Genomic DNA, 27,417 nt, shown 5'->3' on the forward strand with positions numbered 1-27,417 from the left:
TCAGTGTTCTACTAATGCCTGCATGTGTTGAATGAGCTCTGGTTGTATCCACTTCGGGCCCCACCTGTGGCAGGAAAGGTGTACCGCAGCCATGCACTAAGGCAATATTTAGTTTCGAACAGAAGGGGGCAGCAGTCTACCGGCCAATATCGTCACAACAAATAAGGCGGTCTCCAGCTAGATCCACGCTCTACAGAATACCGATTGAGAATATTACAGATGAAATACGTTATTATTGCTGTTAGCGGCGATAAGGACTTTGAAGAAGGTTTAATCGGTAACTATAGTTTCTAATTTATGTCACCGTACATCTGTATTCCATCGTAACCTAACCATATTGGCACGGACATGGGGATTCGAACCGGGGGTTAGAGTAGAGGCGCGAGTCAGGCCAACTGGGAAACGAGGTCTACAAACCATGAGCCACGGGATAGTATAGACCCTTGGAAGAAATGTCCGATGTCTTTTGTGTTGTACGAGTCTGCGCGGTTAGCTCATTTTTACCACAGACGCTGTCTTAGTCGGTATTATGACAGACGTCTCAAGAAAATCTATGTACAGTAGGTAGCTACATAGCTAGCTATCGTGTAGCATATTGACATTAGCTAGCTAACTAGCTAACGCCGGACACTTCCTACATAAACTTGCTGTAGCAAGTGTGTAAGTAGCAACTGAAGCTAGTTATGCCATAAAAGTCCAGTTCGCTAACGTTAGCTTTGTCATCACTAACAATTTGTCCGTTTTTTTACTACTTTTAGTCGATTATCGGTTTGAATCAATCAATCAGTCAATGCAAATCAGTCTGTGGCCCATTCTCCCACATTTAGGCTAGTTGGCTACTACATGTGCCCTCGAGTCATCTGCCAAATATGAGTGGTGTGATTAACTAGCCAATAGCCATTTTAGCTAACAAGCAAGAAATTGTATCATGCAATATACACTGCAGTCATTCTGTGAAATTTGCAAATAAACTAGGGTATCTACTGTCACATGTTTCAACTGGTGAAGTCTCTCTCACTCCCCTCTCCCTCCCTCTCTTCTCTCAGGTATACTGTAGGACGTATGCCTGTAACAGAGAGTTGCACAGTTAGGCTGTTGAAGCTGCCTCTCACCAAGAAGAGTTGCTCAGTAAACTTGTCTAGGCTTTCTGTGATAAAGAAGAGGTGCTCAGTAAGGCTGTCAAGGCTTCTTGTGACAGATAATTGGTGCTCCGTGAGGTTGTGTAGGCTACCTGTGACAAAGTGGTGCTCAGTAAAGTTATCTACTCTGCCTGTGACGCAAAAGCGTTGCTCAGTAAGGTTGTCTAGGCTGTTGATGGCAACCATTGCCCAGAAGTTGGGCAAACAGGGTAGCGAATCCATGGGCTTACCCCATGGAGAGGAGACAGATCAGCAGACTGATCCACACGAAAAACCTCAGGCAGAGGCGCAGACCAATCCACATGAAAAACCACAGGACACCAATGGGGAGGCTGTTGGTGTTTCATCTGAACAAGGTAAGCAGCAGAGAGAGAGTGACACTGTTTAATAAAGTAAAGTGTCCCAGGACTCCCTAAAAACATGCCACTTCAATACAGCTATGAGCAGAAGTGACGTTTCACTAACCCTTTAACTAACCTTGACCTAATTATCTTAACCTGCAACGATAATCCACCTAACCTGCTGTGCAAATTCTCCTAACCTACTACAAAAACAGTCACTTCCTGTCATATTTGTATCAAAGTGGTGTGTTTTTAGGGAATTTTGCATTCCATACTACATGTAGTGGAGTACAGACCCCACCATGTTCCTATGTTTCCCCAGGCCAGGATGTGCCTCCAGAAGAGCTTCCTGTACCATCTTCCACCCCGGGAAATCGTCTACAGAGAAAAAGAGTCCCTAATCCGAAATATCAGAGAGAACCAGACACGACCAACCGTGAGTGTCTGAACTTAAATAAACTGGTTATTAATATTGTGTACTAGCAGTAGCCTAATATATGCCTAGATGATAGCGCAAACCAACTTGCCTCTTTTGTTGCTCTGATTTTATATTTTGGTAATTTCTTTCTGCATAGTAAAATGTCCTGACTCAACAAAAAAGCCAAGGAAAAAGATGGGCCTGAAAATATCCATAGTCTCTAACACAGAAACTGACCAGCAGGAGCCTGACAAAAAGACCCCAAACCCCCCCAAAAAGACACCTGCCAAAAAGACACCACAGAAAAAGGCACCACAGAAAAAGCCAGTGGTCTCGAGCATAGACAGTGACAAGGGGCTTATCAAACAGACCCCTGCCAAGAAGACCTCTGCCATGAAGATACAAAAGGAAACACCACAGGTCAACTCCACGCCCGCCCCTGCAGTCCCGGAACTGAGGGAGACCCCAGAGGAGCCTGAAAACACCCCTAGTGGCAGACCCAAGCGGAGGGCAGCAAAAGCGTATGTGACATCATCTAGTCCCCCATCATTTTGATTCTGTTACAGCAAGTAAGCAGTCTTTGATGGTAACGAGATGATCCTATACAGTATGCCTATTAGTGGGGATTTAAGTGAATGAGCAGTAGTATTATTCTTGTTTGGCCTGTGTTTTATACAGCTACCTTTGACTCCCTATGCTTTTTCAATATCTCATTCACGTTTGATTGTCATGATTATAAAACAATCAGAAATGGCCATCAAATCAAACTTTATCTCTTCACATCAAAGACAATTTCAGTTTGGAAAAGGTCATGCTCAATTGACCCATTGTTGTATGTTTCTGTTCCATGTTAGTGCATTGCAGTACCTCCATACCCTGGCCAAGGAGGTATACAACCAACCTGACAATGGTACTAAGAACGACTGGGAGTCTAGCCCAGTCCCCAGCCCCAGCTCAACCCAGCCCCAGAAACGAACCAGAGGCCAGGGCAAGAAGAGGAAGGCCCCCGATTTGGACAGTGACAATGCCACAGAGGATGTGGACTTTGTTCCAGAAAATCAAGACACTGGGGAGGAAAGTGAGGCTGAAGATACTCAAGAAGACTTAGACTTGGAGAAGAGGCACACACCACTGAAAGACCTTAGATCCAGACGCATTTCCAGAGGTCTTGTGAGTGGCATTTTTTATTTGTATTTTTGTAGATTGTGATAAATGGACTAGCAGACAGAGATATATTGTGAGGGATTTTGCCCACTAGGAGACCAACAAGCTAAATTAAGACTTTTGTATTACTGTTGTCATGTTCTATTTTTTGTCACTCAGTCAAGTCAAGTTCGATACCATGGTAATTCCCCCAATGGACTGTCCAACAACATGATGGGACCAATCTGGATGTGCACCAAAACCACCAAGACCTTGTAAGTTGCTCACCTGTCTTCTATGTAGCAATAAAACAAAAATATATGTTTTATTGCTCACTGCCAGTAGGGGGTGCTCAATGCATTACATTATTCACTCCTGGGTCTTTGGTCCTGGCTCTTTCTGTGTGTTTGACAGCCGTGATGAACACTGTAACGAATGGGTCTTTGCTGAGTGGATGCCTTCAGAGAAGGATTGGCATTGCTTGTCAGACAGGTAGAAATATCATTACAAATTTGATTATTACATTATACTTGATCTCCCAGGGGAAAATATTACATGCATCTCACATACCGAGTAACCCAGGAATACATCAAATGTTTGCTATGCGTTTCCCCTCCCAGTGAGGCTGAGAAGTATCTACCGCAGGAGATGATGTCAACAGCCTTCACCTTCTCAAGAGAGGGCATCAGGGAGGAGACTCCTCTGCACAGAATGAAGAGGTAGATCCTTTGTAGCGCAATTAGCAATTGTGCTTGCAACACCAAGGCCTTGATCAAGGCCTTGAGATATATATATATATATATCTTACTGTTGTTTATTGTCCAGGTTTGAGTGCCTTCCACCCCACCCTGAGCGCTGGGACATGCTATTCTATACGGGCGGCCCAGTGTGGGCCATGGACTGGTGCCCCTCCCCCGATGGCGCCCCTGCCAGCCAGTACGCTGCCATCTACTGCCACAGGAACCTGGACGACCAACACAGGATGAACGAGTTGTACACCAAACCTGGACTCATCCAGATTTGGGACCTGGGACAACTCCAGTACAACACCAGGTAGGAACCATGGCAATGGCCAGCTAATGGGGATCAGTGTAATATCAGTCGTTCTCTATCTACCGCTACAATCGTCTTGATCTTTCTACCTTTCTCTGGGCTATTTCCCCCCAACATCTCTCTGCTCCATCCCTTCACTCTCACCCTCCTCATCTCTCCCCAGTCCCCAGTCCTCTCCACGGCTGGCCTATGGTATTGCCCAGGATAAAGGCTTTGTGTGGAACCTGAAGTGGTGTCCAGGAGGAGCCTGGGAGCTGCCCACCACTAACAGGAAGGTAGGAACAGCAGCACACAGAAATACACAAAGAACTGATGTGTTAAATCAACATCAGTAATGTCAGTAATGCATAATGGCTCCACATGACTGTAAAAGAGAACTGTATAAAACACACGCAAAAAAATAGAAAAATGTACGACTCCCTCTGTCCCTCTCTCTTTGTCTCTCTCTTTCCCTCTGTCTCCTCTCTCTCTCTGGCAGGCCCCTCATATGCCCAGACTGGGTCTCCTGGCTGCCTCCACATCAGATGGTCACATCACTATCTACAGCCTGCCTCACCCCGACACACTAATGGCCCGCAGGAAACACACCGCTAAAGGTTAGCATGCTCGTTTAAAGTGGAACTGACAGCGTTTTAACTACTTTGCAGATATGAAACAAACAGACAATCATACTATAAGTTTTAAAAAATATCAAATTCCCAGTTTATTCTATTTGGCATCGATCAAATGGGTGGACAGGCAGGCAAGTTCCCATTCAGTTGTCAAAACGTGGGTTGGGACAAGCATGCATTGGCAGGCAAGCTGCAGAAGGACGAGCAGGATACTACTCCCCATCGTTTATCAGTGGAATTTGTACGACCAACTACAAGCTGAAAATGTTTGAGGGTTCATCTACTGTTCCCTTGTTAGATTTTAGCTCATCTCGCTCTGGTTAGCATTAGTTGTTGATCTTGTGCATAGGCAACTGAGGGAGAGAGCCTACCTTTTCATGGTTGTCTATGCCTGCGACAAACCATCAAACAAGCAAAGCGTCAATACAGGGCTAAGATTGAGTCATACTACACCGGCTCCGACGCCCGTCTTATGTGGCAGGGCTTGCAAACTATTACAGACTACAAAGGGAAGCACAGCACGAACTAAATCACTTCTATGCTCACTTCGAGGCAAGCAACACTGAGGCATGCATGAGAGCATCCGCTGTTCCGAACGACTTTGGGATCACGCTCTCTGTAGCCGACGTGAGTAAGACCTTGAAACAGGTCAACATACACAAGGCTGCAGGGCCAGACGGATTACCAGGACGTGTGCTCCGGGCATGTGCTGACCAACTGGCAGGTGTCTTCACTGACATTTTCAACATGTCCCTGATTTAGTATGTAATACCAACATGTTTCAAGCAGACCACCATAGTCCCTGTGCCTAAGAACACAATGGCAACCTGCCTAAATGACAACAGACCCGTAGCACTCACGTCCGTAGCCATGAAATGCTTTGAAAGGCTGGTAATGGCTCACATCGACACCATTATCCCAGAAACCCTTAGACCCACTCCAATTTGCATACCGCCCAAACAGATCAACAGATGATGCAATCTCTATTGCACTCCACACTGCCCTTTCCCACCTGAAAAAAAGGAACACTTATGTAAGAATGCTATTCATTGACTACAGCTCAGCGTACAACACCATAGTACCCTCAAAGCTCATCACTAAGCTAAGGATCCTGGGACTAAACACCTCCCTCTGCAACTGGATCCTGGACTTTTTTAAAATTTTTAATTTTTTTTAAATTTTACCTTTTTAACCAGGCAAGTCAGTTAAGAACATATTCTTATTTTCAATGACAGCCTGGGAACAGTGGGTTAACTGCCTGTTCAGGGGCAGAACGACAGATTTGTACCTTGTCAGCTCGGGGGTTTGAACTCACAACCTTCCGGTTACTGGTCCAACGCTCTAACCACTAGGCTACGCTGTGTACCTAATCATCTTCCTGACAGGTCGCCCCCAGGTGGTGAGGGTAGGTAGCAACATATCTGCCACGCTGATCCTCAACACTGGAGCCCCCCAGGGCTGCGTGCTCAGTCCCCTCCTGTACACCCTGTTCACCCACGACTGCATGACCAGGCACGAATCCAACACCATCATTAAGTTTGCAGACGGCACAACAGTGGTAGGCCTGATCACTGACAACGCAGAGACAGCCTATAGGCAGGAGGTCAGAGGCCTGGCCGGGTGGTACCAGAATAACAACCTATCCCTTAAAGTAACCAAGACTAAGGAGATGATTGTGGACTACAGGAAAAGGAGGACTGAGTACGCCCCCATTCTCATCGACGGGGCTGTAGTTGAGAGCTTCAAGTTCCTTGATGTCCACATCACCAACAAACTAGCATGGTCCAAACACACCAGGACAGTCGTGAAGAGGGCCTATTCCCCCTCAGGAAACTAAAAAGATTTGGCATGGGTCCTCAGATCCACAAAAGGTTTTACAGCTCCAACATCGAGAGCATCCTGACTGGTTGCTTCACTGCCTGGTACAGCAATTGCTTGGCCTCCGACCGCAAGGCACTACAGAGGGTAGTGCATACGGCCCAGTACATCACTGGAGCTAAGCTGCCTGCCATCCAGGACCTCTACACCAGGCGGTGTCAGAGGAAGGCCCTAAAAATTGTCAAAGACCCCAGCCACCCCAGTCATAGACTGTTCTCTCTACTACCGCATGGCAAGCGGTACCGGAGTGCCAAGTCTAGGACAAAAAGGCTTCTCAACAGCTTTTACCCCCAAGCCATAAGACTCCTGAACAGGTAATCAAATGGCTACCCGGACTATTTGCATTGTGTGTCTCTTCCCCCCTTTACGGTACTGCTCATCTCTGTTCATCATATATGCATAGTCACTTTAACCATATCTACATGTACATACTACCTCAATCAGCCTGACTAACCGGTGTCTGTATGTAGTCTTGCTACTTTTATAGCATCGCTACTGTATATAGCCTGTCTTTTTACTGTTGTTTTATTTCTTTACTTACCTATTGTTCACCTAATACCTTTTTTGCACTATTGGTTAGAGTCTGTAAGTAAGCATTTCACTATATTTGACACATGTGACAAATAAACTTTGATTTGATCAATAGGACTGTAAAGTTCCCAAAACGCGGTATTTAAATATTTGCATTCAGTTTTATTTGTGCCTTTTGGAAAATGCTTTCTACCGATCTAAAGTCGCACTGTTGCTGCTGCCTGTAAACACACAGTGGGGCCTGTGTAAGCAGCTGAATTTGTCACGAGAATCGTTTACCAAAAAAGTCACTGGAAGAGTCTGAATACTCACAAAATATTTTTGGCAACACTGCCTTGTGGCAAATGGCTTATTGGCATAAAGGCCTACTGTAGCTCTGATTGGCTATGGTGCACCGGTCTGTTTAGAGTCCGGTCCTGGATAAGATATGTTTTTATATACTTCAGTGTCTACTAATTTGTCCAAACGCATGTCTGCTTTCCCACTCTGGACGACTGTGTGATCAAGCTCTCCATCGCCGATGTAAGCATGACCTTTAAACAGGTCAACATTCACAAGGCCACGGAGCCAGACAGATTACCAGGACGTGTACTGAGCATGTGCAGACGAGCTGACAAGTGTCTTCACTGACATTTTCAACCTCTCCTTGACCGAGTCTGTAATACCAAATGTTTTATGCAGACCACCATAGTCCGAAGTTAACCTGCCTAAATCTGTAGCCATGAAGTGTTTTTAAAGGCTGGTCATGACTCACATCAACACCATCATCCTGTAAACCCTAGACCCTCTCCAATTCACATACCGCCCCAACAGATCCACAGATGACGCAATCTTAATCGCACTCCACACTGCCCTTTCCCACCTGGACAATGTGAGACTATGTGAGAATGCTGTTCTTTGACTACAGTTCAGTGTTCAATACCATAGTACCCACAAAGCTCATCACTAAGCTAAGGACCCTGGGACTAAACACCTCTCTCTGCAACTGGATCCTGGACTTCCTGATGGGCTGCCCCCAGGTGGTAAGGGAAGGCAACAACACACTAGAATGTGCTTTTATTTGTAGGAAACATTTTTTTTGTGTGAAGCCGGCTATATGGTTATTTTCCATCGCCAACCACCAGAACAACCAATACACAGACTCCCAATGTTGTGTCCTAAAGCTAGGGATCCTGTTTTCTTTACATGTTTTTTCTTTCGTGGTATCCAATTATTTTTAGTAGCTACTATCTTGTCTCAATGCTACAACTCCCGTACGGGCTCAGGAGAGACGAAGGTTGAAAGTCATGCGTCCTCTACACAACCCAACCAAGTCGCACTGCTTCTTAACACAGCGTGCATCCAACCCGGAAGCCAGCCACACCAATGTGTCGGAGGAAACACAGTGCACCTGGCAACCTTGGTTAGCGTGCACTGCGCCCGGCCGGCCACAGGAGTGCAATGAGACAAGGATATCCCTACCGGCCAACCCCTCCCTAACCCGGATGACGCTAGGCCAATTGTGCGTCGCCCCACGGACCTTCCGGTCGCGGCCGGTTACGACAGAGCCTGGGCGCGAACCCAGAGTCTCTGGTGGCACAGCTGGCGCAAGCACCCTTAACCACTCCGCCACCTGGGAGGATAGGGATCCTGGTTTCTGATAACAATACCTGCAGTACTGCGGTCTGCCATGGCCTTCCGTGGCTTCAATGAGAGAGGCAGTCTTTCTCTGGTTTATCATGAGGCGCATACTTTTAATGAGACATCGATATCCACTCCCATCATAATGGATTCACAGGGTTTTAAAGATGAAAGGACTTAACCCACAACATTCTAATTCTGAAGACTTTTACACCTCAGTGACTGGAGCTGTAGATGTTTTAGTAGTGTGTAGCAACAGTGAGCACTTGGCAGTTACAACAGATACCGATAGATCAGCTGTATAATATGGTTACAATGTATAACTAAGCAATAATATACCACAGCTAACGCAAGGCGGAGCGCCTGGATACAGCCCTTAGCTGTGGTATATTGGCCATAAGAGGCGGCAGGTAGCCTAGTGGTTAGAGCATTGGGCCAGTAACCAGCAGGTAGCCTAGTGGTTAGAGCATTGGGCCAGTAACCAGCAGGTAGTCTAGTGGTTAGCGCATTGGGCCGGTAACCAAAAGGGTGCTGGATCGAATCCCCGAGTTGACAAGGTAAAAATCTGTCGTTCTGCCCCTGAGCAAGGCAGGTAACCCACTGTTCCCTGGTAGGCCGTCATTGTAAATAAGAATTTGTTCTTAACTGACTTGCCTAGTTAAATAAAATAAAAAATAAAATATATATAAGCCGATAAGGTGCCTTATTTGTATTCTAAATGGTTTAACAATGTAATTAGACCAGTAACTTTTTGCTATTATAAACTGCTTACCAATGTAATTAGAACAGTTAATATACATGTTTTCTCATACCCGTGGTATACAGTCTAATATATCACGGCTGTCAGCCAATCAGCATTCAGGGCTCGAGCCACCCAGTTTATTATATACCATAAACTGTAAGGAGTGACTTGACGTAGCATTGGAGAGGTAAATGTCTGAGTGTTTTGCTGTATCTCTTACAGATGACACTGCACTGTCCTGTTAAGATTAAGCTCACAACATTGGTCAAATGCACATGCATACAGATACAAGTTGTTTTGGAGAGGTGCGGGAGGCTGCCATGCTGGGCGCTGTCATGATTTGATAGCAGCAACCCTCCGGTTGACAGCTCATTCCCCAACAGAGTTTTCCCATGTGACCCGGGATTCGAACTGGCTACCCTCCAGTTGCTGACTCACTTCTTTAACCACTTGGCTACCTGCCATACAGTCTTCTCCCCTATGAGGCTCAACAGCCTTGGTTGGGGGTGATGTGATAAAGACTGGTCATTAGGTTGATGATGTTTATCTGGCCCATCCATCATTTACAATAGAAAATACCTGCTGCATCCCTCATAGTTGTGCCAATTTGAAGTTAACTTGAATGTGTATATATATATATATGACACAGGGTAGCCAGCCAGGCAGGGTAGGGCTCACTCCAGGAGATAAGAGCAGCACTGCAGAGAGGGTCTGATTCATGGACCTGTATAGCGTCAGGACCTTGCATTTTTAGCCTTGTTCTTTCTATAGCACCGGTCTTAATTTATCACTCTGCCTCAAAGGTTTTATATTTATAGAGTCACAGCTTGTAAGTGTCTGTCGGTCCTATACAGGCAGTTCAGAAAGCTGTAGTCATTCACTATAAGGTCAGAATGCTCCCTTCAGTATATCAGGTTGGGGCCAAATTTTACGGTGCTCCTTTTGAGCAGTTTGTGGATGCAGCATAGGTTTATTTTATTTTTTTCAGTGCCCAAAATCACTGACTGTTCTTTTCCTCTTTTAGTGCCCTTTCTATCAGTTAATTGTTGTCATGCCCCATTGTACACAGTTCCACAGCAGCCTCTCCCCATCCCCCAGGTTTCTGAGCTGGGGGATGAAAAGTTGCAGTTTATGGTCAGTGCCCTGAGAAGTTACATTTCGGTTTTTGGACTGTTGAGAGGGAACGCTGGGCCCTGGCTAGTCGTCCTTCATGTCCTGCCAAGAGCTAGTCTGGGAGAGCTGGGTCACTACACTGAACTATGAAACCCTCAGAGTCACAGCAGGACGGGACAGCCACACCTGTGACTAGTGACATTTAGGGCACCTTGTGCTGCCTTTCTGGAGGGCCAGGTGTGAGGCTAGGAGAGGGAATGTAGTGAGTTGTCTACATTTAGCCATGGAGCTAGAGAGATGGGGGGGGAGGCTTTTAACAGACTGATAGAAAACGCGCCACATCGGCTGGATGAAATGCAAATTAGATCATCAAATACCCATTCTGTAATGCCGTCGCTGTAATTTAGCATTAATGTGAGCCAGCCTAGTCTCTGTTCAGAAGTGACAGGGTTAAGGGATCAGATGCTTGTGCGTGTGCGCTCACTATCTGCGAGACTGTTTGGGGCAGATAATTACAAATAGCTTTTGGTATGCGTGAGAGTGCCTGTAAAAAACCTGCCGGGTAAAACAAAAAGGGCCTATCTCCTCCTTGCTCAATGAAGATAATTTACTAGCTCGTTCCATCAGACAAGGATCTATAATTGAAATGACAAAGAAGATGCATCGCTACGCAGTTGTTAGTGTTGGAAGCCATGAATTTCAGCCTAGTACCCGACACCTTTCTCCCCCAAACCTGTCACTCACACAGGCCTCAATCAGCCTATGGGGAAGGGAGGCTGCTGTGTTTGGGTGGAGGGGGTCGAAGATGGGGTGGAGGGGCAGTGAGGCGTGATGCTGTATCTACCCCCATCGACCTGTAGGGGGTGGAAGAGGTGGGGTAGAGAGGGATGAGACCACAGGAGAGGTAGCTGGTCCTGAAATCCTCCACAGACTAACACTACTCTGTCAGATACCCAACCTTTGCCGTATGCCTCCTGTTAGATATAAAGTGTCGTGAACATTCCAGTATTGTACATATTCCAACGCCATGTTGTTATTACAGCCTTTTGTAATAAATAAATAAAGCTAATAGACCGACAGACGCAGGATCCTAACAGTAGCCAGATCTCTGGACACATCCAGGGAAGGAGACTGGTTCTCTGGGTCTGGGCCAGCAGAGTGGCCAGTCAGATCTGGTGTAATGCCAGGAGAAGAAGGTTCAGACTCTTGAGTGTCTGCTTCTATTGAAAAACAGTAGTCAGATGGACAGACAGTGATTGAATGGCCCCGGGACACATCCACTTGGGGCGGCAGGGTAGCCTAGTGGTTAGAGCATTGGACTAGTAACCGAAAGGTTGCAAGTTCATATCCCCAAGCTGACAAGGTGTCGTTCTCCCACTGAACACCCACTGTTCCTAGGCTGTCATTGAAAATAAGAATTTGTTCTTAACTGACTTGCCTAGTTAAATAAAGGTAAAATAAATCTCGCAGAGCAGATAGACATGGCCTGGGATTCTGACGGCTAGATGGTTTTTAACACCAGACTGTCTTTGGAGAGGGACTGTGATTGCTTACCTCCTTGTCTCTGACTGCACTGATCGCTGGTTGATTTAAGTGTGTGTTCACACTCCACAGCCGGGTTTGTTAAATTACAATCCGTAATAAATCTGTATGTATTGAGTTCCCATTAATAATCATAGAGTTTATAAATAATATTCATGTAATATTCATGTGTTTCCCAATAGGTGGAGCCTGCCCAACACTGATGATCTGCCAGGTAGGCTAATATCTGATCTCACCTCTTCATGCGTTTTAATTTAGCCCAAGTGTCATCTTCAACTCTCAGCAATTATGAGAAAGAAAGAGAAAAAAAACACTGTCCACACACAAAATGTTTTATTTGAAATCTTTTGAGATGCTTATCCTGCTGGTGTGTACAAATCTAATTATAATTTGTCCGTGTGTGTAGGTACAGGGTGTGATCACTCTGAAGCGGGGCTCCTTCAAGACCAACCACGATGAAAAGAATAACCAGGTTCTCTCCATGGACTGGCTGCCTGTCAAACCTCACAATATCCTGGCTGCTGGCTTCTATGACGGTATGACGACAACACATCATAGTCCAGGATGCCAATGAGGTGTCACCTGTGAAACGGGCGTCCTGTGGTGTGACTGTCACCGTTGCCCTTGTTCTTGAGCCTACAGACTCGTATCCATGTCCTGCTGTCTTCCCCCTGCAGGTACGGTGGCCCTGTGGAACCTGTCCAGTAAGTCTATTCTGCAGCGGGTGCGTGCTCCAGACCGCTCCTTCACCCTCTACCCCTACCACTGCTTCATCGCCCACGACAATGCCACCCGCGCCCTCAGTTTCTGCCACGCATCCAGGTAAGCAGCCGATCAGAGCGGAGGATTCAAGGGCCCGTCTCCAACCACTAGGTTCTGAAAGCCTGCCCAGCATCACGACCAACTGGACCAAAGCTGTAGGAAAAAACACCATGCAGTATGACTTCAATCCGTAGTATGAGACTGCATCAAGCTCAGAGACCAGAGCCACCATTACCATTCTGAGCATGTAGGATGTAATAAGCAGTGACCTTTTGGCAGTGAGCTGCGCCATGCGGCTGTCTGAGTCTGCTGGACGGTAAGCAGCAAAGTTGGTTTTCCTAGCTGGCTGGGTCAGGGAGGGAGAGAGGAAGGGAGAGCAGGAACAGTGGGTGGTGGATGAAGCCAAGTAGAAAGCTCACGTCGCATCTCGCTACCTCCGGATTTCTAATAAACACTCTCTGCTAAAACACATTCCCATTATTGGAGGATGGAGGGGGAGCGGAGAGGTACACAGATGGTGGATCTGCGGGCAGAGAGGAGGGGAAGGAAGATGTTACGCTCTGTGATGTCGCGACTCGTGTAAACATATCGACGTGTGAGGGTGGAGGTAGGGAGGGGAGAGGGGCACACAGCTGTCAATCCTGCCCCACTCCAGATGCTCTGTCGGGTACAGACTCTAGAGGGTACGTCCTTTTGGCCAGGGGCCTACCATCCTGGTCATATAGTCTCATGAAGGCAGTGGCAGCACACAAACTGAGCTCCAGAAATCCGCCATAAAAGACAGCCTCTGGAAGTTTCACACGTATCATGGACGAAAGAGATGGGATCTACCCCTGGTCTGGTCCCAAACAATACCACTCAGTTTACTGGCTAGTGCGCAGTGCCTGCCCCTCCCTCTCATTAGCACCGCCCTGTAGTAAGGTGTAGAAGAAGCGTAGCCTCCCAGGCCATGCATCTCCTGTGTAACAGAGCAGAGAAATCAAATTGGCTAGCTAGTAGAGTATGAAGGCAAGGTATTCCTCCTCTTATTTCACTCCTCAGTCGGCTTCATACTGAACAACCACCAGCGACTTCTAAACCAGGTTTATTAGAAAGCTGTAAAGATCTGCAGCAGTATCATGAGTCACGGGTTAGAGTGCAACCGTAGCAGCGGGTTATTCTCCAGTCTATGGGCTGGCGTTATGGAGACACTCGGGGGGCCCCGCTGGGTTGTTTGGTAGGGGACAGACTGCAGGCATCCATCTTATCTGGCTGGCTGGCTGGGTTTTAATGAGGGATAATGAAGAGCTACTGTACAGGACACTGGGCTGGCTGACTGGAGCTGTCCCCTCCCACGTTTCTTCCAACTCCATTTCCCTCTCTTTTGTGGTGAGACTGTCTGCCATCTTCTCTCTGCCTTTTCTACTCTCCATCAGCTCCGCTGTCTTCCCTGTCCTCCCTACTGCTGTTCTTTCCTCTCCTTATCCCCTCCTCTCATCTCGTCTCCTCTCTCCTCCCTCTCCTCTGCCCTTCCTCCTCCTAGAGACCTCATGGTGACGGCGGGTGATGACAGGCTGGTGAAGATGTGGGACCTGAGGAGGACCTGGGAGCCCTGCCAGTCCTTCAAGCGCTTCCTCTCCACCGAGGCGGCCTGGCCCCTGCACTGGGCTGGGGTCTTCATCTCTCAGGAGAGCACCTACGCCACGTGAGTCCCCCTCTCCTCCATCCAATTCAATCGACATCTTACCTCTCCATTGTCGTCTCCTACCCCCCCACCCCTCATTCCCCTCTGTGTATCTTGTGTAATCGATACCTTGTGAAGGGTGTTCTATTGTATCGCGCTTTGTTCTCGGTCTGTTTTGTCAGGGGACCTGTTTAATTTTTCGTGTCCTCCTTCAGGTTTGGCCAACATGGACTCAATTACTTTGACTCAGGGTATCTGGGCTTCAAGCCACTCTTTCTGGTGCCACGGAAAGGGACCATGTGGGTAGGTGGGGAAACTGGGACAGAAACACGACCAATTCCACTGTAGTCCCTACCACTATTCACTTCTGTAGACTGCTGATACCTCTCAAATCCTTCCATATCTGTTTTAGTGTAGAGAGACGAGGGGTTGAGCTGATTTTGGGCTGCACACCATTTCTTGGTCCAACCCCCTTCCTCGTGTTGATTGGTCCATCTTGGTATTTCTGCAGAGCCTGTCAATCTCTGATTGGCTGAACACAGCTGTGACGGCGGACTCGGTGGGAGACGTGATCATGGTCCTAATACCCAACCTGTTCAACAACCCCTGCTACCTCAAACGATCCATCGATCGCAGATTCGTAAGTACCCTGTCCAGGCCGGCCTCGCACCACACACAGATATCTCCAAAATTAGCAATTCTAAAGTCGCCATTTCCAACCGGGTGGTTCTAGCCCTGAATGCTGATTGGCTGAAAGCCGTTTTATATCAGACAGTATACCACAGGTATGACCAAACATATATTTTTACTGTTCTAATTACGTTGGTAACCAGTTTATAATAGCAATAAGGCACCTCGGGGGTCTATGGGCTGTATCAGGCATTCCGCGTTGTGTCGTGCCGTAGTATATTGGTCATACACCGTAAACCCCCGAGGTGCCTTATTACTTAATTATACACATATTTCATGACATTGACTTACACATTAAAGAATGCAGTATGAATGTTAAATGGGTCCATCTTTTCTCTTCAATCACATTTGTTCTATTCTTTCAGCCGGTGTTCAGAACCGAAATGGTCCAATTGAAAGAAGAAGTTGAGGAGAATGAGGGAGGAGTTGGAGAGGAAGGAAGTGGTTCCACCAGTAACGGAACATCCCATCATACACCTCAGACCTACAGAGAGACAGCCCAGAAGTACTACCTCCACTACCACGACATGGACATGGTGGGTTAGGGTTAATACAGAGGAAGGAGATGTCTACGCACAAACACATTTGGCTGTTTGAGTGTGTGTTAAATGATGGGATATCGGTTGTCCTCTCTCTAAGCACAAGACTGCCTGAGCTCTGCATTGTAGACGATTGTGTGTTTGTGTGTCAGGACCAGACTGCAGTCTATGAGCAGCTGATGACATAAACCTGCCTGGTGTGTTTATGCACAGAGCACATGTGGTCTGCTAGACCCAATAGATTTATTAGATGAGTTGTATCTGACACACCTGGGGGAACCAAAGGGCCCAGGGCGCATCTGCAAAACGCCATCCCTGCTCACACGCTGGTGCCGTCGGTTTCCACAACAACCCAGAAGTGCACCTAGCCGTGGCCCTTAGCGATGGCCGACTCTTGGGTTAGGACTTGATTAAGTGTTGCACCCTTCATTAATTTATACCGCACCCTCCTTCCCCCTCTCCCTCGCCACCGCTCCTCTCTAGGGCTCCTCCATCTGTTCCCCTGCCTTCCGCTCCACCGGCCCTGTCACTGCCCTGCACACACACATCCCACACACCACCCCGAGTCGCCGTGGCCTAAGCATGTCCATTACCCACAACCCATCGCGCCACGGCCCACTTACCTTTGACGTATGTCACCTGACTAGGGCCTTTTGTTAGGAGGGGAGGGGTGGGGGATGTCATGGCCAGGGCAGTGGAGTTTATTCTTACTGCTTGACATAACGCTCCACTTACTCAACCGCTGAGAGAAGCGCTCTCTTGGCCTCAATCTGTCTCCCCGGCTGTCCAGTGTGGGAAACAACATGCTAGGGTTGACTCTTTGAGGGTTCAGAGGGCTGTGGCATTTTACCATGGGCCACTGCTACAGCATAGGTCAGTAGAGATGAGGAGCGTTTGGTATTTTATTAGGATCCCCATTGGCTGTTGCAAAAGCAGCATCTGCTCTTCCTGGGTTCTACACAAAACATGAAACATAATACAGAATGACATAATACAGAACATCAATAGACAAGGACAGAACTACATAAAAAAATGTAAAGGCACACTTAGCCTACATATCAATGCATACACACAAACTATCTAGGTCCAATAGGGGAGAGGGGTTGTGTCGCGAGGTGTTACTTTATCTGGTTTTTGAAACCAGGTTTGCTGGTCATTTGATCCATATGAGTTGGGAGTTCCATGCAATAAGGGCTCTATATAATACTGTACGCTTTCTTGATTTTGTTCTGGATTTGGGGACTGTGAAAAGACCCCTGGTGGCATGTCTGGTGGGGTAAGTGTGTGTGTCAGAGCTGTGTGTAAGTGACTATGCAAACAATTTGGGATTTTCAACACATTAATGTTTCGTATAAAAAGAACATCAACCCAGAGATAGAAGAAATGGTAAAAAAAAAATGCATTTCTAAATTCATCTTAATTTGTGATACAGTGACTATTGCTTGATAGCTCTGTATTTGGGTGTGTCCGTTTTGTGGTGTTTTAGCTTGTAATCAGACGATTGAACTCTTTCTCTTCCAGAGAACGTTTAAGAATGCCCAGAGCCGAGCTCCGTGGAAGCACATGCAGGTTGCAGAGGCCAAAGGGGGACCGTGTCTGGACCTAATGCCTTTGGCTTCACTAACTAAGGTATGTCTAAGAGTAAAAAAACATGATTCTCTGACTGCATTCCACCTTCAACAGCTCTTCCGTATTTAATGTGTTTACTTGCTGGAGCAGCCAAGCTGAAAGCTGTGTGAATGTGATCTCTTCTGACGGACGTTATCATCAGACCCCCCCCAGTCTGCATTAGGCCCAGCTGGGATAGAGGGAGAGACTCTGATGGCCAGGCAGCGATAAAGACAGAAAGTAATGAGCTGTAAAATGAGGAATGTGTCACCCCGGGTTTGATTGGAGGGATGCGAGGAGAAGTGTGCCATAGGGATGATCTGTCGTTTCACTATGGAGTGATGGAAACGGGTGGGATTCTCCCAGGTGACACGGAGGAGAACCGGAGGCCACTATTCATCATGGCAAAGTCACTTTTTAAACCAGCCTGTTGTACCACTGAGCCTTTAGTCTTATTTGAAATGCATTTTCTTGTGCCTTTCTCGTATGTTCAGTAAAGTAAAAGTTTTAGGCAACTATTTGATCTTAGAACTATTGCAGAGCTCATTGGTTATTCACAGAAATCGCTTTGAGGGCCACAGCGACTCGTTGACAAACATTTCCAATTGAGGCACTATGCTATAACAGTGATTGCAGCCCATGGATTGGTCATGGAGCCAGGCAGTGACTCTAGATTAGTGCTAATAGAAATATCAGTAGTGTTGTTATCTAGTCTAATGATGCTGGCCAGGCAGGATTAAGCTGTGGATTGAGCAGATCTCCTGATTGGGAATTGATCAGCTGGGTAAAGAGTTGCATTGGAGCTCAACGCTGGTGTCAGAGTGCATTAGCTCTGTCTTAACATTAGCCCTCTCTTAACAGGGCTCCTGAATAGCGCTGCGATCTAAGGCGCTGCATCTCGGTGCCAGAGGTGTCATTACAGATCCTGGTTCGATCCCGGGCGTCGTCCGGGTTAGGGGAGGGTTTGGCCAGGGTAGGCCGTCATTGTAAAATAAGAATTTGTTCTTCACTGACTTGCTTAGTTAAGTAAGTAATGGCAGCCATGGCTTCAGAGAGCAGAGCTGTGGATTTGGTCGAGTTAAAGATCCTAATTTTGAGGTGTTTTTTAATTTGTTAAGTGTTCTCCAATTTATGGGCTACAAAAACAGCATAGGATGAGTCCACAACATAATATGGGTATGAGTTAACACAATATGACAATTTTCACTGGACAGATTTTCACTGGACAGTTGTTTTAACAGCAGACTTACTCAATCTCCACTGTCTCAAGTACAAGCACTGTTATTTATTGGTTGACAGTCTCAATCTCATCTGTCTCAAGTACAAGCACGGTTATTTATTGGTTGACAGGCTCAATCTCCACTGTCTCAAGTACAAGCACGGTTATTTATTGGTTGACAGGCTCAAGCTCCGCTGTCTCAAGTACAAGCACGGTTATTTATTGGTTGACAGGCTCAATCTCCGCTGTCTCAAGTACAAACACTGTTATTTATTGGTTGACAGGCTCAATCTCCACTGTCTCAAGTACAAACACTGTTATTTATTGGTTGACAGGCTCAATCTCCACTGTCTCAAGTACAAGCACTGTTATTTATTGGTTGACAGGCTCAATCTCCACTGTCTCAAGTACAAGCACTGTTATTTATTGGTTGACAGGCTCAATCTCCACTGTCTCAAGTACAACACGGTTATTTATTGGTTGACAGTCTCAATCTCCACTGTCTCAAGTACAAGCACGGTTATTTATTGGTTGACAGTCTCAATCTCCACTGTCTCAAGTACAACACGGTTATTTATTGGTTGACAGGCTCAATCTCCACTGTCTCAAGTACAAGCACTGTTATTTATTGGTTGACAGGCTCAATCTCCACTGTCTCAAGTACAAGCACTGTTATTTATTGGTTGACAGGCTCAATCTCCGCTGTCTCAAGTACAAGCACTGTTATTTATTGGTTGACAGGCTCAATCTCCGCTGTCTCAAGTACAAGCACTGTTATTTATTGGTTGACAGGCTCAATCTCCGCTGTCTCAAGTACAAGCACTGTTATTTATTGGTTGACAGGCTCAATCTCCGCTGTCTCAAGTACAAGCACGGTTATTTATTGGTTGACAGGCTCAATCTCCGCTGTCTCAAGTACAAGCACTGTTATTTATTGGTTGACAGGCTCAATCTCCGCTGTCTCAAGTACAAGCACTGTTATTTATTGGTTGACAGGCTCAATCTCCACTGTCTCAAGTACAAGCACGGTTATTTATTGGTTGACAGGCTCAATCTCCGCTGTCTCAAGTACAAGCACGGTTATTTATTGGTTGACAGGCTCAATCTCCGCTGTCTCAAGTTCAAGCACTGTTATTTATTGGTTGACAGGCTCAATCTCCGCTGTCTCAAGTACAAGCACGGTTATTTATTGGTTGACAGGCTCAATCTCCACTGTCTCAAGTACAAGCACGGTTATTTATTGGTTGACAGGCTCAATCTCCGCTGTCTCAAGTACAAGCACTGTTATTTATTGGTTGACAGTCTCAATCTCCGCTGTCTCAAGTACAAGCACGGTTATTTATTGGTTGACAGTCTCAATCTCCACTGTCTCAAGTACAAGCACTGTTATTTATTGGTTGACAGGCTCAATCTCCACTGTCTCAAGTACAAGCACTGTTATTTATTGGTTGACAGTCTCAATCTCCGCTGTCTCAAGTACAAGCACGGTTATTTATTGGTTGACAGTCTCAATCTCCACTGTCTCAAGTACAAGCACGGTTATTTATTGGTTGACAGTCTCAATCTCCACTGTCTCAAGTACAAGCACGGTTATTTATTGGTTGACAGTCTCAATCTCCACTGTCTCAAGTACAAGCACTGTTATTTATTGGTTGACAGGCTCAATCTCCACTGTCTCAAGTACAAGCACTGTTATTTATTGGTTGACAGGCTCAATCTCCACTGTCTCAAGTACAAGCACGGTTATTTATTGGTTGACAGTCTCAATCTCCACTGTCTCAAGTACAAGCACTGTTATTTATTGGTTGACAGGCTCAATCTCCACTGTCTCAAGTACAAGCACTGTTATTTATTGGTTGACAGGCTCAATCTCCGCTGTCTCAAGTACAAGCACGGTTATTTATTGGTTGACAGTCTCAATCTCCACTGTCTCAAGTACAAGCACTGTTATTTATTGGTTGACAGTCTCAATCTCCGCTGTCTCAAGTACAAGCACGGTTATTTATTGGTTGACAGTCTCAATCTCCACTGTCTCAAGTACAAGCACTGTTATTTATTGGTTGACAGGCTCAATCTCCGCTGTCTCAAGTACAAGCACTGTTATTTATTGGTTGACAGGCTCAATCTCCGCTGTCTCAAGTACAAGCACTGTTATTTATTGGTTGACAGGCTCAATCTCCGCTGTCTCAAGTACAAGCACTGTTATTTATTGGTTGACAGGCTCAATCTCCGCTGTCTCAAGTACAAGCCACTGTTATTTATTGGTTGACAGGCTCAATCTCCGCTGTCTCAAGTACAAGCACGGTTATTTATTGGTTGACAGGCTCAATCTCCGCTGTCTCAAGTACAAGCACTGTTATTTATTGGTTGACAGGCTCAATCTCCGCTGTCTCAAGTACAAGCACTGTTATTTATTGGTTGACAGGCTCAATCTCCGCTGTCTCAAGTACAAGCACGGTTATTTATTGGTTGACAGGCTCAATCTCCGCTGTCTCAAGTACAAGCACGGTTATTTATTGGTTGACAGGCTCAATCTCCACTGTCTCAAGTACAAGCACGGTTATTTATTGGTTGACAGGCTCAATCTCCGCTGTCTCAAGTTCAAGCACTGTTATTTATTGGTTGACAGGCTCAATCTCCGCTGTCTCAAGTACAAGCACGGTTATTTATTGGTTGACAGGCTCAATCTCCACTGTCTCAAGTACAAGCACGGTTATTTATTGGTTGACAGGCTCAATCTCCACTGTCTCAAGTACAAGCACGGTTATTTATTGGTTGACAGGCTCAATCTCCGCTGTCTCAAGTACAAGCACTGTTATTTATTGGTTGACAGTCTCAATCTCCGCTGTCTCAAGTACAAGCACTGTTATTTATTGGTTGACAGTCTCAATCTCCGCTGTCTCAAGTACAAGCACGGTTATTTATTGGTTGACAGTCTCAATCTCCACTGTCTCAAGTACAAGCACTGTTATTTATTGGTTGACAGGCTCAATCTCCGCTGTCTCAAGTACAAGCACTGTTATTTATTGGTTGACAGGCTCAATCTCCGCTGTCTCAAGTTCAAGCACTGTTATTTATTGGTTGACAGGCTCAATCTCCGCTGTCTCAAGTACAAGCACGGTTATTTATTGGTTGACAGGCTCAATCTCCACTGTCTCAAGTACAAGCACGGTTATTTATTGGTTGACAGGCTCAATCTCCGCTGTCTCAAGTACAAGCACTGTTATTTATTGGTTGACAGTCTCAATCTCCGCTGTCTCAAGTACAAGCACGGTTATTTATTGGTTGACAGTCTCAATCTCCACTGTCTCAAGTACAAGCACTGTTATTTATTGGTTGACAGGCTCAATCTCCGCTGTCTCAAGTACAAGCACTGTTATTTATTGGTTGACAGGCTCAATCTCCACTGTCTCAAGTACAAGCACTGTTATTTATTGGTTGACAGGCTCAATCTCCACTGTCTCAAGTACAAGCACTGTTATTTATTGGTTGACAGGCTCAATCTCCGCTGTCTCAAGTACAAGCACTGTTATTTATTGGTTGACAGGCTCAATCTCCGCTGTCTCAAGTACAAGCACGGTTATTTATTGGTTGACAGGCTCAATCTCCGCTGTCTCAAGTACAAGCACTGTTATTTATTGGTTGACAGGCTCAATCTCCGCTGTCTCAAGTACAAGCACTGTTATTTATTGGTTGACAGGCTCAATCTCCGCTGTCTCAAGTACAAGCACGGTTATTTATTGGTTGACAGGCTCAATCTCCGCTGTCTCAAGTACAAGCACGGTTATTTATTGGTTGACAGGCTCAATCTCCACTGTCTCAAGTACAAGCACGGTTATTTATTGGTTGACAGGCTCAATCTCCGCTGTCTCAAGTTCAAGCACTGTTATTTATTGGTTGACAGGCTCAATCTCCGCTGTCTCAAGTACAAGCACTGTTATTTATTGGTTGACAGGCTCAATCTCCGCTGTCTCAAGTACAAGCACTGTTATTTATTGGTTGACAGGCTCAATCTCCGCTGTCTCAAGTACAAGCACTGTTATTTATTGGTTGACAGTCTCAATCTCCGCTGTCTCAAGTACAAGCACGGTTATTTATTGGTTGACAGTCTCAATCTCCACTGTCTCAAGTACAAGCACTGTTATTTATTGGTTGACAGTCTCAATCTCCGCTGTCTCAAGTACAAGCACGGTTATTTATTGGTTGACAGTCTCAATCTCCACTGTCTCAAGTACAAGCACTGTTATTTATTGGTTGACAGGCTCAATCTCCGCTGTCTCAAGTACAAGCACTGTTATTTATTGGTTGACAGTCTCAATCTCCGCTGTCTCAAGTACAAGCACTGTTATTTATTGGTTGACAGTCTCAATCTCCGCTGTCTCAAGTACAAGCACTGTTATTTATTGGTTGACAGTCTCAATCTCCGCTGTCTCAAGTACAAGCACTGTTATTTATTGGTTGACAGTCTCAATCTCCACTGTCTCAAGTACAAGCACTGTTATTTATTGGTTGACAGGCTCAATCTCCACTGTCTCAAGTACAAGCACGGTTATTTATTGGTTGACAGGCTCAATCTCCACTGTCTCAAGTACAAGCACGGTTATTTATTGGTTGACAGGCTCAATCTCCGCTGTCTCAAGTACAAGCACTGTTATTTATTGGTTGACAGGCTCAATCTCCGCTGTCTCAAGTACAAGCACGGTTATTTATTGGTTGACAGTCTCAATCTCCACTGTCTCAAGTACAAGCACTGTTATTTATTGGTTGACAGGCTCAATCTCCGCTGTCTCAAGTACAAGCACTGTTATTTATTGGTTGACAGTCTCAATCTCCGCTGTCTCAAGTACAAGCACTGTTATTTATTGGTTGACAGGCTCAATCTCCGCTGTCTCAAGTACAAGCACGGTTATTTATTGGTTGACAGGCTCAATCTCCGCTGTCTCAAGTACAAGCACTGTTATTTATTGGTTGACAGGCTCAATCTCCGCTGTCTCAAGTACAAGCACGGTTATTTATTGGTTGACAGGCTCAATCTCCGCTGTCTCAAGTACAAGCACGGTTATTTATTGGTTGACAGGCTCAATCTCCGCTGTCTCAAGTACAAGCACTGTTATTTATTGGTTGACAGGCTCAATCTCCACTGTCTCAAGTACAAGCACTGTTATTTATTGGTTGACAGTCTCAATCTCCACTGTCTCAAGTACAAGCACTGTTATTTAGTGGTTGACAGTCTCAATCTCCACTGTCTCAAGTACAAGCACTGTTATTTATTGGTTGACAGTCTCAATCTCCGCTGTCTCAAGTACAAGCACGGTTATTTATTGGTTGACAGTCTCAATCTCCGCTGTCTCAAGTACAAGCACGGTTATTTATTGGTTGACAGTCTCAATCTCCACTGTCTCAAGTACAAGCACGGTTATTTATTGGTTGACAGGCTCAATCTCCACTGTCTCAAGTACAAGCACGGTTATTTATTGGTTGACAGGCTCAATCTCCGCTGTCTCAAGTACAAGCACGGTTATTTATTGGTTGACAGTCTCAATCTCCGCTGTCTCAAGTACAAGCACGGTTATTTATTGGTTGACAGGCTCAATCTCCACTGTCTCAAGTACAAGCACGGTTATTTATTGGTTGACAGTCTCAATCTCCACTGTCTCAAGTACAAGCACGGTTATTTATTGGTTGACAGTCTCAATCTCATCTGTCTCAAGTACAAGCACGGTTATTTATTGGTTGACAGTCTCAATCTCATCTGTCTCAAGTACAAGCACGGTTATTTATTGGTTGACAGTCTCAATCTCCACTGTCTCAAGTACAAGCACGGTTATTTATTGGTTGACAGTCTCAATCTCCACTGTCTCAAGTACAAGCACTGTTATTTATTGGTTGACAGGCTCAATCTCCACTGTCTCAAGTACAAGCACTGTTATTTATTGGTTGACAGGCTCAATCTCCACTGTCTCAAGTACAAGCACGGTTATTTATTGGTTGACAGGCTCAATCTCCACTGTCTCAAGTACAAGCACTGTTATTTATTGGTTGACAGGCTCAATCTCCACTGTCTCAAGTACAAGCACTGTTATTTATTGGTTGACAGGCTCAATCTCCACTGTCTCAAGTACAAGCACTGTTATTTATTGGTTGACAGGCTCAATCTCCACTGTCTCAAGTACAAGCACTGTTATTTATTGGTTGACAGGCTCAATCTCCACTGTCTCAAGTACAAGCACGGTTATTTATTGGTTGACAGGCTCAATCTCCACTGTCTCAAGTACAAGCACTGTTATTTATTGGTTGACAGGCTCAATCTCCACTGTCTCAAGTACAAGCACGGTTATTTATTGGTTGACAGGCTCAATCTCCACTGTCTCAAGTACAAGCACTGTTATTTATTGGTTGACAGGCTCAATCTCCACTGTCTCAAGTACAAGCACTGTTATTTATTGGTTGACAGGCTCAATCTCCACTGTCTCAAGTACAAGCACTGTTATTTATTGGTTGACAGGCTCAATCTCCGCTGTCTCAAGTACAAGCACGGTTATTTATTGGTTGACAGGCTCAATCTCCACTGTCTCAAGTACAAGCACTGTTATTTATTGGTTGACAGGCTCAATCTCCACTGTCTCAAGTACAAGCACGGTTATTTATTGGTTGACAGGCTGACCTTATTCCCTCATCCTTGCCGATTCCCTTTAATCATGTCATGTATGTTTTATTGGGAAAGGGATATTTCTAGTTTTGGATGTGTGACTGTTGAGTTGAGGACATTAACATAAAACATAAACATGTTAATTTGTATCCAGTTAGTTGCACATGCAGGAATCAAACCTATGTCTGGTGTCTCAAACACCATGCTTCAAACATCTGAGCCATCTGTAAATAATCCTAAACCATCATCTGTGTTCTCTGACTGTTCCCACCCTGTTCTCCTTCTCTTCTTTGTAGGTCCGTTTCAACCCCAACCTGTGTGCCCAGAGCTGGGTGTTGTCTGGGGGCCAGGCGGGCCTGGTAAGAGCCCACTGCCTCAGGGCCATGAACAGCTCTCACATTAACAAGATGGTGCAGGAGAGCCAGGCCCAGTTCAGCACCATGTTCCCCCAGGACACGACAGACAGCCAGGGGGACGCCAGGGTCGTCAGACACACCACAGAAAAGCTGTAGGTGTAGGTTCCTGGAGGTCTGCTCCCTGTAGCGCTCCCTCAGTGTACTGCAGTGTACACCACTCCCAACTTCCTAAAGACTCAAATTAGGGCTTCGTTCTAACTTTGGATCCACCCATAGAACATCCATGTCAAAATGAGATTTTCATGGAAGTTTGAGTTACAGGAGTGGATCTCATGGTAGGATCCAGCTCCCAAGGAATGTGATTGGCTGCTTTGTTTGGACAGTAAGCCCACTGTGTTTTTATCTTCTGCAAGACCACAATGTTTTTATATTTAACTTATTTCAAGACGGGAAAAAATCCATGCTATTTTGCTAGAACTTGTAAATGTTTCACTATTATTTTGATATAAACATTTTTGTTGTTGTTGGTGTGAATACATTGTGAACTGAGGACTGACTTGAAGGGTTCTTATAGAACCCAGACTTGGCGTCATTGCAAAGCTATAGCACTTTAGGGTTTTTCTGTTCATTCATTCTGATTATATTCTGCCTTTCTTGCCGCTGTTCCTTTTCTATCACACACTTTCAGGTCCATGACTTCTGTATATCAGGTATAAACCATGTTTTAGATGTATTTGTCTCTGAGCCAATGAGTCTCTAAGTATTTTGTCTGTCAATGTCTGTTTATTAAAATTATAATTTCAGTCTTTTCTAAATCTCATATTCCCTGTTTTTTTCCCCCAAGTCTCAAGGCCTCCTGTAGTTAGTAAATGTACTGTAAGTCTGTTAAGCGTGGACTTGGTTACTGTGATAAAAGCCTGATGTGTGTAACTAATGGTGGGTTATCGCTGCGGTGATCCATCCCTGTGTGATAGAGGCTCCATTCTATGTGACTTATACCTTATTTAAGAGCTGATGATGGTGGAAAATAGTCCAGAGAGGATGGGACCCGGCAGTAAGAAAGCAGCAGCAGTAAAAGACTATTAGCAGTACTGCCTTATCGACTGCAGCATAGCAGCGGTGAAGCATTGATCTGTTCTCAGCGGATAGAATGGAGACTCAATGTTCTTTAGTTTACCATACTAGTGTTGTGAAAATGTTGATGAATTTGACCACTTTTAAAGTGGACCTGCATCAATGATTTCAAAGTCACTACATGAATTACAATTGAAAAACCCATTTCATAAATCTACTAACTGAACTATATTTAGTAACTTTCTTTGGAGAGATGGTGATTGGGTATAAATTGGCATTTGGTGGTCTAAATTCTGTCTTTAATTGCCATTTCCTGAAAGTCACTTCCCACACGCCAACTCATTTTTTTAGCTTCAGAATCATCTGCATTCACCACATTTTGTATGGTTATTCTTAGATACACTCACCAGTCAGTTTTTTAGGTACATCCATCTAGTACCGGCTCGAACTCCACTTTGCCTCCAAAACAGCCTGAATCCTCCGGGGCATGGATTCTACAAGGTGAGAGAAAAGTTTGTTTTGCTCGATTGGTATGAAGGGACCTAACGTGTGCCAGAAAAAACATTCCCCACAACATTATACCACCGCCACCAGCCTGTACCAGGCAGGATGGTTCCATGGACTCATGCTGCTTACGCCAAATCCTGGGATTTGTCAGACCAGGCAGTGTTTTTCCAGTCCTCAATTGTTCAGTGTTGGTGATCGCATGCCCACTGGAGCCACTTC

The 27,417-nt window shown here is 45.5% G+C and overlaps 1 protein-coding gene across 2 annotated transcripts; it reads left to right on the plus strand.

The window, feature by feature from the left end:
- The first annotated feature begins 91 nt into the window (after positions 1 to 91).
- On the plus strand, positions 92 to 26,426 carry LOC118386934 (general transcription factor 3C polypeptide 2). Of its 2 annotated transcripts, none has more exons than XM_035774950.2 (20): positions 92 to 277; positions 1,047 to 1,495; positions 1,803 to 1,916; positions 2,056 to 2,419; positions 2,753 to 3,068; positions 3,222 to 3,316; positions 3,456 to 3,533; positions 3,662 to 3,760; positions 3,867 to 4,094; positions 4,258 to 4,369; positions 4,573 to 4,690; positions 12,314 to 12,345; positions 12,538 to 12,667; positions 12,809 to 12,953; positions 14,416 to 14,577; positions 14,772 to 14,859; positions 15,068 to 15,196; positions 15,612 to 15,782; positions 17,307 to 17,414; positions 25,558 to 26,426. In XM_035774950.2, exons 2-20 carry the CDS (start codon positions 1,063 to 1,065, stop codon positions 25,771 to 25,773), a joined length of 3,138 nt encoding a protein of 1,045 aa, XP_035630843.1. In that variant the 5' UTR covers positions 92 to 277; positions 1,047 to 1,062; the 3' UTR covers positions 25,774 to 26,426. The 2 variants fall into 2 exon arrangements, with proteins under 2 accessions (XP_035630843.1, XP_035630844.1); XM_035774951.2 differs by lacking the exon at positions 92 to 277 and adding an exon at positions 370 to 660.
- The last annotated feature ends 991 nt before the right edge of the window (positions 26,427 to 27,417 follow it).

The sequence above is a fragment of the Oncorhynchus keta genome, chromosome 8 (genome assembly GCF_023373465.1).
Source record: "Oncorhynchus keta strain PuntledgeMale-10-30-2019 chromosome 8, Oket_V2, whole genome shotgun sequence".
NCBI lineage: Eukaryota > Metazoa > Chordata > Actinopteri > Salmoniformes > Salmonidae > Oncorhynchus > Oncorhynchus keta.

Coding starts and splice junctions, on each gene's coding strand:
- LOC118386934 (XM_035774950.2), top strand. CDS start 1,063: ATGCCTGTAACAGAGAGTTGCACAGTTAGGCTGTTGAAGCTGCCTCTC. Junction 3,317..3,455: donor ACCAAAACCACCAAGACCTT/GTAAGTTGCTCA, acceptor TGTGTTTGACAG/CCGTGATGAACACTGTAACG. Junction 4,691..12,313: donor CAGGAAACACACCGCTAAAG/GTTAGCATGCTC, acceptor GTTTCCCAATAG/GTGGAGCCTGCCCAACACTG.